General features: G+C 49.4%; 2 protein-coding genes across 2 annotated transcripts in view; both read right to left on the reverse strand.

Moving 5' to 3' along the window:
• Positions 1-2422: 2422 nt before the first annotated feature.
• LOC130115320 (PHD finger protein 13-like) lies at positions 2423-6416 on the reverse strand. Its single transcript, XM_056282928.1, has 5 exons — positions 6270-6416; positions 5224-5310; positions 3558-4137; positions 3370-3408; positions 2423-2652 (listed from the first exon to the last, which is right to left on the reverse strand). The coding sequence occupies exons 1-5, from the start codon at positions 6279-6281 to the stop codon at positions 2423-2425; spliced, it is 948 nt and encodes a 315-aa protein (XP_056138903.1). The 5' UTR covers positions 6282-6416.
• Positions 6417-9185: 2769 nt separating this feature from the next.
• Positions 9186-16346, reverse strand: part of abcf3 (ATP-binding cassette, sub-family F (GCN20), member 3) — a 29733-nt gene continuing 22572 nt past the window's right edge. The window contains exons 19-21 of the mRNA XM_056283313.1: positions 10422-10554; positions 10215-10302; positions 9186-10094 (exon numbers count right to left, since the gene is read on the reverse strand). Coding sequence (XP_056139288.1) covers positions 9936-10094; positions 10215-10302; positions 10422-10554 — 380 coding nt within the window. The 3' untranslated portion in view covers positions 9186-9935. The remainder of the gene's footprint in view (positions 10095-10214; positions 10303-10421; positions 10555-16346) is intronic.

Consider the following 16346-nt stretch of genomic DNA (forward strand, 5'->3'; position numbering starts at 1 on the left):
GACTCCCGTCTGATGAGGAACCACATTCAGACCCTCCTAGACTCCCGTCTGATGAGGAACCACATTCAGATCCTCCTAGACTCCCGTCTAGACTCCCGTCTGATGAGGAACCACATTCAGACCCTCCTAGACTCCCGTCTGATGAGGAACCACATTCAGATCCTCCTAGACTCCCGTCTGATGAGGAACCACATTCATATCCTCCTAGACTTCCGTCTGATGAGGAATCACCGCTACTACAGTCAGATCCAGTGTCAGCTGGCGGTCAGCAGCTTCAAACAGGCAGACCTGGTGGTCTTCGTGCTGAAGGAGCACGCCATCGTACCGTTGACCTTTAACCCTGAGTTCTGGGAGGAGACTGGAGTCAAACGAGATTGTTTAAACAGACGCACTCCTGCCTCACCTCCGACAGCAGGCCAACTCCTCCACTCCACATCAGATGTCAGAGCACCTGGGTTGACCCGACCTCCGACAAGATGGACTACCTCTCTTTAAAGCTCAACTCCGATCCATCCTGCATCGGTCACATGGCTAATTCCTCTTACATCATGTACTTGATATGTCATTAAATTAGAAATACCAACACAACTCATGAATGATGCGAGTTTAAGACCGCGTACAAGCGGTTAAGTATTTGGCTGTGAAGCCCATAGGGAATACTGTTAAATGAAGTATCAGAGTCTTGAGATAAAGTGATGATACCAGAGGGTTTGTCTGATCCAGCATTTGACCACATTTCAAATTTTAATAAAACCCTTCTGCTTAAAGGTCGTGATTCTTACTTTATTATCATAATACATGTGACAAGCTCTAGAAACTGTACTGACTGTTGTCCCACTGACATGAACAATCGTACAGAAAGTTTCAGTAAATTTCAGCGAATCTTTCCTCCACCAGGCACTGTTCACAACTAGGAGGGAAACTTTCTAAATTCTCCCTGAAAACCGGCAGCACGGTGGCCCACTGGTTAGTTAGTACTGTTCCTCACAGCAAGAAGGTCCTGGGTTCGAACCCCAGGCTGTCCCAGGCCCTTTCTGTGTGGAGTTTGCATGTTCTCCCCGTGTCTACGTGGGTTTCCTCCAGGTGCTCCGGTTTCCTCCCACCATCAAAAAGAAATGCTAACTGCTCGCCTAAAGGGGGCTGCGGATCGGCCAGTGAGTCTTTTTGTAGTTTACAGTAGTCACCCTCACGCTTCATTATTCCTGCGCTCTAAAGAGACTTAAGAGGATCTGCATGCTTCTGGATCCCACCTCTGACACCAATGTAGCAAATTTGGGGTGCAGCCCGCAAACTGCCACAGCCAGGACGCGAACCCGGATCTCCCGCACCACGGGCAACTACGTTAACCAGTCGACAAAGGGTCCGACCCCTTAGCCAAGGGCTAGCTAGTCTAGTCATTCGTGGTCGCTACACTACCCCGCTCCTTCAGGAAGTGCGTCCCCGCGCTTCAGCCTATCAGCTCCCTCACACCTCTGGGCGCACGTGCCTCCGATGGCCTCACCGTCTCACTTCTGACACCAATTCGGTGGGCGGCCGAGAACCGCCACAGCCAGGACGTGAACCCGTGTCTCCTGCACCACGGGCGACTACGTTAACCAGTTGACTAAAGGGTCCGTCCCGTTAGCCCCTGAGCAAGGCACAGGAAAGAAAAAGTGGAGTTGGTCCCCGGGCGCTGCAGCTGCCCCCTGCTCCTGTACAACAGGATGGTTACATGCAGAGAGTGAAACCGAACAACTGTTTACGATGACAAAATAAAGTGTCTTTAAGTAAACCAGTCTTGCAGCAAAGATCTTTGACGCCAGCAGCTGACACAGTAAAACACACCGCTGCTGTTTCAACAGTCCGACTCAACGCAGGCCGTTTTGCTAGAGGACCTGTGAGGAGACAGACGGAACAGAGGGCTGAAAAAACACAGTCTATAAGTTTTCACGGTAGAACCCAGAGCCGTCTGTCTGTCTGTCTGTCTGTCTGTCTGTCTGTCTGTCTGTCTGTCTGTCTGTCTGTCTGTCATGAGATTCATCTGATCTGTGCCGAGAAGAGAACGCAGGTAGTCCAACCTCCCGCTGTCACATTGGGTTTGTTCAAACATCCATGACGAATCGCTACCATCTCAAAGTCTTCAGGCAGTATTCCGGCACCACACGGTGCCATCTTCACAAACAAAACTGCATCAGGATCAAAACTCACAACACTTGTTGCTCTGATCAGAGTCCACGATGTCTACATGTAACCAGGTTTCACAGATGTCCAGTCCTCCTACCACCTCCTGTGCCTTCACCTAGCAGAGAACTAGGACAGACCTCTCTGTCCGTGTGTGTGAGGTTTGGTGTCCTGCGGTCGTCCTTCATCATTTCCTGTTAAAACATGTTCCCCATTCATCCGGTTAGGAGCGTCTCATCGGGACGCCTCATCTGTGAGCTTCCTAGTCACTGAAGCGCCTCCTGGCGGGGACACGGGGGCGGTTGGATCGGCGGATGCTCTGCTTGGCGTCGCGGCAGGGCTGGCACACAAAGACGTCTGGGACGTGACTCCGCCGGATTTTGGCGCAGGACAGATGAACCCAGGTCCGACACTCGCTGCACTCGATCATCGGACGACCGGCGAACGGTTTCAGACAGAAACAGGTGACCAGATCCCAGGAGTCGTCCTCATCTAACAGATGGACAGAGAGACAGATGGATAGACAGTGACAGAGAGACAGTAGTGAAATGGCTCCATTCGATAAGACAAAGATCCAGCTGACACCACATGCAGAATTCTGCAGAAATATTCTGAATGTCCAAAGCAACAACACAGACTAACGTGTAGTGATTTAAAGTGACCCCCCCCCCCAATTGTATCCGGGCAATCACCCCACTCTTCCGAGCCGTCCCGGTCGCTGCTCCACCCCCTCCGCTGAACCGGGGAGGGCTGCAGACTACCACATGCCTCCTCCCATACATGTGGAGTCTCCAGCTACTTCTTTTTACCTGACAGTGAGGAGTTTCACCAGGGGGATGTAGCGCGTGGGAGGATCACGCTATTCCCCCCAGTTCCCCCTCCCCCCTGAACAGGCGCCCCGACTGACCAGAAGAGGTGCTAGTGCAGCGACCAGGACACATACCCACATCCGGCTTCCCCCCCGCAGGCACAGCCAAGGGTGTCTGCAGGGAAGGCTGACCAAGCCGGAGGTAACACGGGGATTCGAACTGCAGATCCCCGTGTTGGTAGGCAACGGAATAGACCGCTACGCCACCCAGATGCCCACATTTCAGTTTGATGCGCCGTCTGTCCTGCATCTTCTCACAGGTTTGGATGTGCATTCTCTGTTGTTTGTGAGCACTTTGGGGGAAAGTGTTACGGCTAAGCTGTTGATGCTCCTCATCTTACCTTCCTGTTTCCTGTGGTCAGACGGCGTCTCCTCCACTCCTGCAGAAGACACCACAGGGAGGTCAAACAAGCAACCGACAGCATTTTATAAAAGACTGACGCCACACAGAACAGAGCATGTTTCCTCTGGTTTTCTCACAAACCAGAGGACTTCCAGTCAAACAACAACAACACAGCTGAGCCGTCACCTGTCTTGCCGAGCCGAAGCCCCCGCTGGCCAGCAGGATGTGTGTCACTGGCTGCCTCTTCCAGGTCACTACAGTAACCAGCCTCCTTCTCCATCACTTCACACGAGATTTCATCAGCCTCCTTCTCCTCCCAGCTCCTGTCACCTCCCTCCACCTCCTCCTGCTCCAGTGTCCTCCCTTCGTCCTCTGGCTCAGTCTTCCTCTTCTGCTGCATGTCTTCCTCTCCTCCACCTGTCTGCATCACACAGATATCCACCTGTTCTGCCTTTACTTCCTGTCCCTGGCTGCTACTTCCTGTCTGTGGAGTGATGTCATCACCGGGGAGCTGGATGCTTGCCTCTTTCTGGAGGACCGCTCTCTCTCCACTCGACTCTGCTGCCATCAGCTTGGACCCCTTTGCCTTGCTGGGAGATTTCACCTTACTGATACTTCCTGGTGCAGGTGGTGCTTTGGACTTTAGTGCTGTCTGATTGGTCAGTTTCTTCTCTGACTTGTTTTTGGCCTTGGACAGAGCGGGGTCAGAGACAGAGTGCGAGTTTGGGCCAGGAAGGCAGGGCCCAGAAGCAGAACTCCAACACACCTTTGGAAAGAGACATGGCCCACATTAGACAGGGTTTAAAGTGACAGATAAAGACCAAAACCCAGACCGACATCACATGGCTTACATGACAGAATGGAAATGAACTGATTCTCTCCCTCTCTCTCTCTCTCACTCTCACATGCACACACACACACACACACACACACACACACAGATTCTGGATATCACTTGCAGAAGAAAATAATTTGCAGGATTTCTGTTTAGAATCTGGATTTTAACCTGTACTGAAACAAGAAGGGAAGCTTGATTCTGCCAGTATATCTGTTTGTCCACATATCTGACTAGTTCACTCCTGTCTGCGCACCACGTGTGTCAATATGTCCTGTGGTACCTAATGAGCTGATAATGTGAAGGCTTCCTGGACATTAATGGGATTCGGAGATTACAGTGGTTGATAATGAAACAGAGGTGACATTCCACATCCCGAGGACCAGTCTGCGATTTTGGAAGTCGGCACGCCCCGGCCCCCGCCTTTGCCTGCCTGCATTGCATTCTACCCCAATGCTCATCCCTGCATGTGGTGGGTCCACGGGGTGGTGGCTCCATATTGTTTTTTCGGGCTGGGCCTGACCAGGCCCCACGTGCCAAGGCCCAGCCACCAGATGCTCGCCAGCGAGCTCCCTTCCTAGGTCTGGCTCCAGGAGGGGGCCCCAGTTTCCCTTTTCCGGACGAGGTGCTCTAACTCTGCTTGCGTAATTTCATTGGGTTTCTTGGGAAACGAGCCAGGGAGTTCTTGGTCCTTTCGAAAGGAGCCAGTTGAGGTGGTTCGGGCATCTGATTAGGGTGCATCCTGGACGCCTTCCTTTGGAGGTTTTCCGGCCACGGCTAAATGGGAGGAGACCCCGGGGTAGACCCAGAACTTGCTGGAGGGACTGCATGTCCAATCTGGCCTGGGAACGCCTCGGGATCCCCCAGGAGGAGCTGGAGCGCGTTGCTTGGGAGAGGGTCGTCTGGAGTGCCCTACTTAGCTTGCTGCCACTGCGACCCGACCCCGGAGAAGCGGCTGAAGATGAATGAATGAATGATAATGAAAGAAATGAGTTAGTATTAATATGACAAAGTTACCTCATTCGGGTAGGGGATGTAACCAGCGTAGGCCAACACAAAGGTGCAGAACTGGTTAAAATCCTCTACAGTCCGCTTCCTCTTTCGCTGTCAAAAAAACCAAGCAGATGGAGAGTTGGTCAGTATTCTGGTGTAGAATAATGAGGAAGCAGTATTTCATCTTCCGCTCGGGTCAGCGCAGCGGAGAGCTGCAACAATCCCAGATATGAACACTGCTGTGGCCCGGATGCTGTCTGGGATGGAAGGTGCGCCTCATGTTGTGCACCGAACAGCATTCACCGTGCACCTAACGGCGCGTGCACGCCGAGTTGTCCCAGCAGTTTGGACTGGGAACCCATCCATCCACCCACTATCCGAACCGCTTATCCTGCCCCCAGGGACGCGGGGATGCTGGAGCCTACCCCAGCAGTCATCGGGCGGCAGGTGCCATCACAGGGCCGAGACACACACACACATCTAGTACAGCTGAGTCACCTGACCTACAGGTCTTTGGACTGTGGGAGGAAACCGGAGCCCCCGGAGGAAACCCACGCAGACACGGGGAGAACATGCAAACTGCACACAGAGGACGACCCGGGACGACCCCCAAGGTTGGACTACCCTGGGGCTGGAACCCAGGACCTTCTTGCTGTGTGTGAGGCGACCGTGTTAACCACTGCGCCATCGTGCCGCCTGGACTGGGAACCACCAAGTTTATGCTGGATGACGGGAAGCTCCCGGACATCTCATCTCGCTTCGTTTTCATGGGACAGTCCGTACTGGACTCAGCACCAACATCCAACCGGACGCAGGGGCGATGTAAATACAGGAAACCTGCTCCAGACCAGACCCGTCCATCATCCATGTGGCGCCACACTGCGGCTGCCCACTGCTCCCGGCATCGCGGGGGTTAAATACCGAACACGAATCTATGCATATATGTACACATATGCGTCCAATGCCAGATAATGGCGCGTGTTCTTCTTCTTCTTCTTCTTCTTCCTCTTCTTCTCCTATCTCGGATGCTTTACAGCAGCCCCATAAGACGGCACAGTAAACGTCCTCACCTGGGTCAACATGGTCCCACGCAGGCTCGGTTTGCTGCACACCTCCACGGTACCCTCAGACGCATGTAAGAGTGGGTCGGAGACACTTGACTGAGGAACCGAACCGCGAATTTCTGGTTCCGATTGTCATGATGAGAGTCCCGAACGATCCCGGCAGGTTTGTCCCACAGAGTCCAGGACCGGTGCCGAGCCTCCGAGACGCAAAACGGAACGACCGCGAAGAAAACCTGCAAGTTTCGGTACGTCCAAACTTTGGCGCTTTTCCGAACCGACCTCCTCCCCTAAACTTCACGTCTGTTTTCTTCTTCTGCAACTTCGCGTCTGTTTTCTTCTGAAAGGGTCCGACCCCGGCCAGGCGACCGTACCATTCTCCCCACACGGGGGGGGGGTTCAAACCCGAACACAGGTAAGACTCACTATGACGAGGATGATGCGTCCAAATTACTTGTGTGTTAATGACGTGTAACCGACACGAACGTCTGGAACCGTCACGTTTCGTGTCGGTGAGTAAATCTGAGCCTACACGAGCCCCGACCCCCCCGACCCCCCTCCCCGAGCCGAAGTACCGACGTCCGTCAGCGGCTGCCGAGCGGCAGAAGTTGGTACACAAAAGCGTCCGGGAAAAATAAAATACGTGAGCAGGTTTTAACAAGTCACTCAGCGTCTTGTTCGGGCCGGTCTACTGTACTACTGTACTACTGTACTACTGTACTACTGCACTACTGTACTGCTGTACTGCTGCATTACTGTACTACTGTACTGCTGCACTACTGTACTGCTGCACTACTGTACTACTGTACTACTGTACTACTGTACTGCTGCACTACTGTACTGCTGCACTACTGTACTGCTGCACTACTGCACTACTGTACTACTGTACTGCTGCACTGCTGCACTACTGTACTACTGTACTGCTGCACTACTGTACTGCTGCACTACTGTACTACTGTACTACTGTACTGCTGCACTACTGTACTACTGCACTACTGTACTACTGTACTACTGCACTGTGTGACGGCGCGACACTTTCTGGGACTCGTGTGGGTCGAGTGACAGGTGGCCAATCGTTTTCGCGGTAAAAAGTACGACTGTTTGCGGAAGAATCGGCGCGTTGGCCCCGCCCCTCTGATCAGCCAACTTCCGGGCTTACGTTGATCTGAAAACAAACTGCGACGTTTAGAATTCGGTTAAACGAGGTTACTGGTGTGTCCAGAGTCCGGTGGCAATAAAGTGGTTTGTCGGTCCTTAAATTGACCAGGGTGAGGAAGCCTGTCAGTATCCAAGGTTACCAGGATCCTGCCTCCTGGCAAACTACTGTTCACACCCTGTTTTACTGTTCACACCCTGTTTAACTGTTCACACCCTGTTTACCTGTTCACACCCTGTTTAACTATTCATACCCTGTTTTACTGTTCATACCCTGTTTTACTGTTCACACCCTGTTTTACTGTTCACACCCTGTTTAACTGTTCACACCCTGTTTTACTGTTCACACCCTGTTTAACTATTCATTCCCTATTTTACTGTTCACACCCTGTTTACCTGTTCACACCCTGTTTTACTGTTCATACCCTGTTTTACTGTTCACACCCTGTTTTACTGTTCACACCCTGTTTAACTGTTCACACCCTGTTTTACTGTTCACACCCTGTTTAACTATTCATTCCCTATTTTACTGTTCATACCCTGTTTAACTTCATACCGTTTTACTGTTCATACCATTTAACTGTTCATACCCTGTTTAACTATTCATACCCTGTTAAACTGTTCATACCATTTAACTGTTCATACCGTTTTACTGTTCATACCATTTAACTGTTCATACCCTGTTTAACTATTCATACCGTTTTACTGTTCACACCGTTTAACTGTTCATACCCTGTTTAACTGTTCATACCGTTTTACTGTTCACACACTGTTCACACCCTGTTTTACTGTTCACACCGTTTTACTGTTCATACCCTGTTTAACTGTTCATACCGTTTTACTGTTCATACCATTTAACTGTTCATACCCTGTTTAACTATTCATACCGTTTTACTGTTCATACCGTTTTACTGTTCACACCGTTTAACTGTTCATACCCTGTTAAACTGTTCATACCGTTTTACTGTTCATACCCTGTTTTACTGTTCACACCCTTTTACTGTTCATATCGGAATGAACAGTTTTACCGTTTACTGTTTTACTGTTTAACTGTTCATACCCTGCCATTTAAAACCGGTCCAGAAATGCAGTTTCCACGTCTTCCCCCCAGAATGTTTAGACTGAGGTTTTGATGCGTCAGCCCACAGCACGACACAGTCACGCGTGTAGAAGTGTCGACTCAGTGGGTAACGTCTCAGAGGACACAACATGCCAACATACCGATCCTAATAATGACCCGAGTTCATAGAAAGGTGAATCAGTTCATCTGGAAGCACCGTGTACAGACAGATACCCGTCATCACTCATCTAATACCCCTTTTCCACCACACGGTACCGGCTCAGCTCGACTCGACTCGCAGAGTGTCGTTTTCCATCACTGTAACAGTCCCCCTCAGTGTAGCTGGTCTGCACTGATTTTGGTACCCGCTCCAGTTGTTTTGGAACCTCGACAAAGGTGGTACCAGAAAAGTGGTAACAGGTACCGGAATGCCGGAAGTTCCCAGTAATGGAAAACGAACAAGTCGAGCCGGTACCACGTAGTGGAAAAGGGGCATTAGGTGAGTGATGAAACGTGTCCAGATGAACCGCTTCACCCGTCCGTCTGTGAGGTTCTGGCCTGGATTACGGAGCAGCATCAAGACAACGACCAAAGCTGCGAAGACATTTGGTTTCTATGTCCAAGTCGAACTCAATAAGTGACAAATTTACAGACAAGCCGAGTAAGGCGACCAACGGTGAAGAACGTAAAAAGACAGAAAGATGACTGGAAGCTTTTTATTAGTAGGATGTTATTAAAACTGCTTTAAGTTATAAGTTAGATATGACCTGACATGATCTCATAATGTCATTAACAATTATCTATATTCAGAAATTTTGTCCTATCCTTCCCCTGGGTGGAAATCTCTCTCGCTCTCTCTCTCTCTCTCACACACTCTCTCTCTCTCACTAACTAGTGATTACCCAGTGGTAAGGGAGACTGTTCCATGCCTGCTTCTTTTTTAATTAAACAGGAAAAAATCTGGTTTCTTCCCATTTACACATCCAAGACCGGTTCCGTTCAGGACCATGGAGTCTAGTATCTGCTTTTGGTGTACAAATATTGAGGTTTGTGTTTTACCAAGTCAACCATCCTTCCAGCAGCTCTGTAAACCGACATTACACCCTCCTGTCATCTGTTTCACGCCCCTCCTGCCTGCCTGCGGCAGACAGACAGACAGAACAACAGACAGACAGACAGACAGACAGACGGACTAATGGACAGGCAGCTGTTTGGTCATTTTAAATGAATTCTTGTGGAAAAACGACCCGAGGATCTTTGGGACGAACGGAGATCCAGAGGTGTGGAGACACATCAGCTCATGGACCGATGCAGGCAGACTGCCCTCTAGAGGAGGGGCTGATTTGGCAGTTTGGATGGTGGTGGGGGTAACGTTATGGATCTATTGGCAACTTGGCGTGTCAGTCACTGGCATGGAGTTCTCTGATTGGCTGCAGCGGCGTCCGTCTCGTCTGTCGGCTTCACAGGTAGCCCTCCTTACGGAACTGTTCCTGCAGAATGTCACGGTACTCGTCAAAACCTCCGTCGACCCTCCGGACCTTCCCGCCCTCACACACCCACAGCTCCCTGCACACCAGCCGGATCAGACGCTCGTCGTGGGAGACCAGAACCACCCCGCCCTGGAAAAAGAGAGAATAGCAGAGTAAAAATCTTTGATTTGGATCAGGACAAAAAGCATTAGCGAGAGCGAGAGAGAGAGAGAGACATAAATAGAGACGCACAGACAAAGCGAGTCTTACTTTAAACTTGTTGAGTGCTTTGGCCAGAGCTTCAATAGTCTCCATGTCCAGGTGGTTGGTGGGCTCGTCCAGAACGTAAAAATTTGGGCTGAGGGAGACACCGTAGAAAAGGAGGAGTCAGTTTATGGACAGGAGCAGCTCAGAGACCACATGTCGCTCCCTCAGCCGTGTGTGTGTGTGTGTGTGTGTGTGTGTGTGTTTGCTTACCATGGCATCGTCATCTGGGCGAAGGCCACCCTGCTCTTCTGTCCTCCTGACAGACTGGCCACCGGCCGTGTGGACAGCTCCCCTGTAATGCCATAACCTCCCAGCTGGTGACGATACTCCTCCTCCGTCCGACCTGTCCAGCGTAAAGACCTTCAGTCAGAAACTCAACTGTGGTGTGTGGTGTGGGTGGTGTCTGGTAGGACTTCACCAGGAAAAATTAGAGGGTGCATAGTGTCTCCATCTTCATCATAGCAGCCAGATGAGGAAGAAGGAGGCAGGTAGTGTTGAGTGTGAGGAAGTGAAGGTGTTGTGTCTAACCAGCAGATATGACAGAACAAGCTGGTAGAAGACCTTCACCTGTCTGTAGATATTTTTAAATATTTTGTAGTCCAGCTCGTTTAACTTATTGTTAGCTTTTGGTCTTCATGTGTGTATATCTTATATTGTGTTTGTGTCTTGCACGGTTTGGTGAAGACACAGCCCTCATTTCATTTTTAACATGTGCCTGCACATTGTTTTTAATGACAATAAATTGAATTGAATTGAATTTACCAACCAGTGGCGGCTGGTGCTAAAAATGTTTGGGGGGGGGGCGCAATGAACCTTGGTGCAGCCCACCTGACAGCTGCTTTAACATCCACACAGTCACAGAGGTATTCAGAAGGACCATGTAGCCTATAGATTTGATCAGGGGTTTGTAGACGGTGGATGATTGACGGTCGAGACGAGGCGTCGTGGTGGGTGTGAACATGATTGACAGCCACGAGAATTGTCCAATCACATAAGATCAAAAAATATTAAAACAATACCAATTGACTGCCAATAAAAGTGGGGGTGTCTGGGGCGCACAGAACTGCGCCCCCTGGAAAACCTGAAGAAACCAATCAGACAGCAGCCTCAGGTCACCTGAGGGCTTACATAAGGTATGGTTTGGCCGGCGCCCCTCACCCAGGAAGTATATGTCTTCAGACAGGAAGTATATGTCTTCAGACAGAAATCAACCAAAAACCATTTGAACCAGTATTTAATGCGGCTGACAGGCGCTCACAGACTGACAACACGTTTATTACATTATTATTTGCATATACAACTAAACCATATTTAACATGTTTAAGTATTTTCATCTCTTGATGTCTGAAGGGGGCAGCGCCCCCAGCGCCCTCTACTGGCCAGCCGCTACTGGCACCAACAGATAGTACACCATCAATAAGTAAAACGCAGGTTCCACCAGGTTTTATGTGTGTTTCTGACACAACAGCCCTGCTGACTGTCCTTCATCTGGAATGGAGCTCAGACACCTTACCAACACCTACACTGGATATAAAAGCCTACACCCCCCTGTTAAAATGGCAGGTTTTGTGATTTAAAAAATGAAATCAAGATAAATCATGTCTGATGTTTTTACACCTTTAATGTGAAACTGCAACCAATAAAATTCAAGTGAAAAGCAAACAAACCTGTTAGGAAGAAAAGAAAAAGAAAAACACAAAACCTACAAGATCCTGGTTGTGTAAGTGTGCACGCCTCTAAACTATTACTTTGTTGAAGCACCTTCTGGTTTTATTACAGCACTCAGTCTTTTTGGGTGAGAGTCTCTCAGCTTGGCACATCTTGACTTGGCAATATTTTCCCACTCTTCCTTGCAAAAACGTTCTAGATCCACCAGATTGTGAGGGCCTGTCCTGTGCACAGCCCTCCCTCTTCAGGTCAGCCCACAGATTTTCAACTGGATTCAGGTTCTGGGCCCCAGCTGGGCCTTTCCAAAACCATCCACTTCTGGTGAAGCCATTCCTTTGTGGATTTGGATGTGTGCTTTGGGTCGCTGTCATGCTGAATGGTAAATGGACTGCAGTTATTTAGCACTTTTCTAGTCCACTGACCACTCAAGTGCTCTACAGTGTACGCGTCACATTCACCCATTCACACACTGATGGTGGAGGCTGCCATGCAAGGCGCCAACCTGCTCATCAGGAGCAGTTAGGGATTCAGTGTCTTGCTCAAGGACACTTCGACATGCTCTCCGTAGGAGCCGAGGATTGAACCAGTGACCTTCCGATTACTAGACAACCCACTCTACCTCCTGAGCCATGCCGCCCCATAAAGGTGAAATTCCTCTTCAGCTTCATCTTTCTAGTAGACGCCTGACAGTTTTTAGCCAGATTCGACTGGTGTTTGGAGCTCTTCATGATTCCCTCCACCCTGACTAAAGCCTCAGTTCCAGCTGAAGAAAAGCAGCCCCAAAGCCTGATGCTCCACCACCACCATGCTTCACTGTGGGTCTGCTGTTCTTCTGCTGACGTGCTGTGTTGTTCTAGTACCAAACATACTTTTTGGAATTATGGCCAAAAAGTTCAACCTTGTTCTCATCAGACCAGAACACATTTTTCCACATGGTTTTGGAAGACTGGATGTATCTTTATGCAGCATTTAGCTGGGCTTGGATGGTGTTTTTTCTCTTGTGAAGAGTCTTCTGTCTTGCCACCCTGCCCCATAGCCCAGACATATGAAGAATACAGGAGATTGTTGTCACATGTAGGGAACAACCAGGACTTGGCAGAAGTTCCTGCAGCTTCTTTAATGTTGCTGTAGGCGTCTTGGCAGCCTCCCTGACCAGTTTTCTCCTTGTCTTCTCATCCATTTTGGAGGGACGTCCTGTTCTTAGTGATGTCACTGTTGTGCCAGATTTCCTCCACTTGTTGATGATGGTCTTCACTGTGTTCCATGGTAGATCTAATGCCTTGTTGATGATGGTTTTCACTGTGTTCCACGGTAGATCCAATGCCTTGTTGATGATGGTCTTCACTCTGTTCCATGGTAGATCTAATGCCTTGTTGATGATGGTCTTCACTGTGTTCCATGGTAGATCTAATGCCTTGTTGATGATGGTCTTCACTGTGTTCCATGGTAGATCTAATGCCTTGTTGATGATGGTCTTCACTGTGTTCCATGGTGGCTCTAATGCCTTGTTGATGATGGTCTTCACTGTGTTCCATGGTAGATCTAATGCCTTGTTGATGATGGTCTTCACTGTGTTCCATGGTGGATCTAATGCCTTGTTGATGATGGTCTTCACTGTGTTCCATGGTAGATCTAATGCCTTGTTGATGATGGTCTTCACTGTGTTCCATGGTGGATCTAATGCCTTGTTGATGATGGTCTTCACTGTGTTCCATGGTGGGTCTAATGCCTTGTTGATGATGGTCTTCACTGTGTTCCATGGTGGGTCTAATGCCTTGTTGATGATGGTCTTCACTGCCTTGGGAACTCTTTTGTACCCCTCTCCTGATCAATACCTTCCAACAATGAGACCCCGTTCATGCATTGTAAGATCTTTGTGGACCATGGCTTTTGTAGCTGGATGCAACCAAGGGGATGTCAGAAAAATCCTACAGGAACGGCTGAACTTTATTTGGGTTATTCACAGTCACTTCAGCTGATGGCAGGTGTATGCTAATTACTATCTAACGTGAGTTTGAACAGGATTGGTTCATTCTGATCACAGCCACACCCCCAATTATAAAATGGTAATGGTAAATGCACGGCATTTATACAGCACTTTTCTAGTCTACGGACCACTCAAAGCGCTCTACAGTGTACGTCTCACATTCACCCATTCACACACACATTCATACACTGATGGTGGAGGCTGCCATTCAAAGCACCAACATGCTCATCAGGAGCAGTTAAAGGTTCAGTGTCTTGCTCAAGGACACTTCAACACACTTTCCGCAAGAGCCAGGGATCAAGCCCGCGACCTTCCGATTACTAGAAGACCCGCTCTACATCCTGAGCCATGCCACCCTAAAAGGGTGGCGACACTTATGCAACCAGGTTGTTGTTTTGTATTTTTCTTCTCTCTCCCCCCCCCCCACCCCCCAAAAAAAGTTTGATAGTTCAGCCTTCAATACCATCGTGTCCCCAAGACTAATCACCAAGTTCAGGGAACTTAGCCTGAACATCACCCTGTGTAACTGGGTCCTTGACTTTCTGACAGGCAGACCCCAGGTGGCTAGGGTGGGTAGCTAAACCTCCAGCTCTCTCATCCTCAACACAGGAGCCCCCCATGGATGTGTCCTGAGTCCCCTGCTCTACTCTTTGTACACTCATGACTGTGTGGCCATGAGCAGCTCCAACACCATTGTTAAGTTTGCTGATGACACAATAGCAGTGGGCCTGATCTCCATCAACGATGAGATGGCCTAACTGGAAGAGGTGGAGGATCTGTCACTGTGACGGCAAGCCAACAGCCTCTCCCTTAACATCAAGAAGCTTTTGTGTACTTTAGAAAGACACAGCGAAAGACCTACACCCCTCTCTCTATCAATGGGGTCCCAGTAACTAGGGTGAGCAGCTTCAGGTACCTCGGTGCTCACCTCACTGAAGACCTAACATGGACACTCCACGCAAACACTTTGGTGAAAAAGGCGAGCGTCTTTATCACCTGAGGCAACTGAAGAAGTTCGGTGACTCCCGAGAGATCCAGAAAACTTTATTCTGGTGCTGTTGAGAGCATCCTGGTAGGACGTCTCAATGCCTGGTATGGGAACTGTACCTTTCAAGACCAAAACACCCTGAAGAGAGTGGTATGGTCGGCTGACTGTACCACCAGGACAACACTCAACACTACAACACGACAACGCTAATCCTGCACCAGGCCGTGTAGTCCTGTACTATAAGTCCTGTAGGAGTGCTACAGGACTTTTACACCGGACGGTGCAGGACTAGGGATACAAGTATTACTATGGCTCCCCATCACTCCAATAATGGACTGTTTCAGCCGCTGCGGTCAGGCAGATGCCTCTGTAGTCACAAGGCCAACACTGAGAGACTCAGAAGGAGTTTCTTCCCACAGGCCATAAGAACACTAAACACAACATAACACTAACATTCATAATACGACTCCCATTTTACTACTTTACCACTTCGCCTCAGACACTTAACTCATTCAGTCTATTTGCACACTTGCACTTACTTGTACATGTAACGTATAAAGCAACTGCACATTGTATACATGTATTCATCAGGATATACCTTCTGTATACTCCCCCGGATATTTTTAACTCTTAAAAACTGTATTGTATTTTTTTTCCCCCTTTCCCCCCCTAATTGTACTCGGCCAATTACCCCACTCTTCCGAGCTGTCCCGGTCGCTGTTCCACCCCCTCTGCTGATCCGGGGAGGGCTGCAGACTACCGCATGCCTCCTCCCATACATGTGGAGTCGTCAGCCGCTTCTTTTCACCTGACAGTGAGGAGTTTCACCAGGGGGACGTAGCACGTGGAAGGATCACGCTATTCCCCCCAGTTCCCCCTCCCCCCTGAACAGGCGCCCCAACTGACCAGAGGAGGCGCTAGTGCAGCGACCAGGACACATACCCACATCCGGCTTCCCACCCGCAGACACGGCCAATATGTCTGCAGGGACGCCTTTGTATTGTATTTTTACTTTATTCTCATTCTGTTGTTATTGCTGTTCATTTCCCTTGTTGCACAGTTTTGGAGGTTGCCAAAAAATAATCTCACTGCTCATTGTACTTGTACATCAAGTATGTGACAACTGAACCTTTGAATCTTGAATACTGTTTAAAGACCAGAGTTGTTCCATTTAGATGATCAGCTGGTGCTGTCAGCCAATCAGAGGCCAGGGCTGCAAGTGCTCTTTGTTATGCTAGGATCAGACTACACAATATTTTTGTCTTTCACGATGGTCACCATGTGAGATTATGCAATCACATTGCCATAAATTCTTGCCGTGTCTTAGCTGAGAGGACTGGCAACACTACGTATGACCCCGACCAATCATTATATGGTGCCTTTCACGATCTTGCACGAGTTCATAGGTCGTGGGGGAGGATGGTCGAGAAATACTCAATCCTGGCTACAGAAGTGTTGTGTGTGATGCTGGCGGTCCTGTTTTCCAAAAAGA

The sequence above is a fragment of the Lampris incognitus genome, chromosome 7 (assembly GCF_029633865.1).
Source record: "Lampris incognitus isolate fLamInc1 chromosome 7, fLamInc1.hap2, whole genome shotgun sequence".
Lineage (NCBI taxonomy): Eukaryota > Metazoa > Chordata > Actinopteri > Lampriformes > Lampridae > Lampris > Lampris incognitus.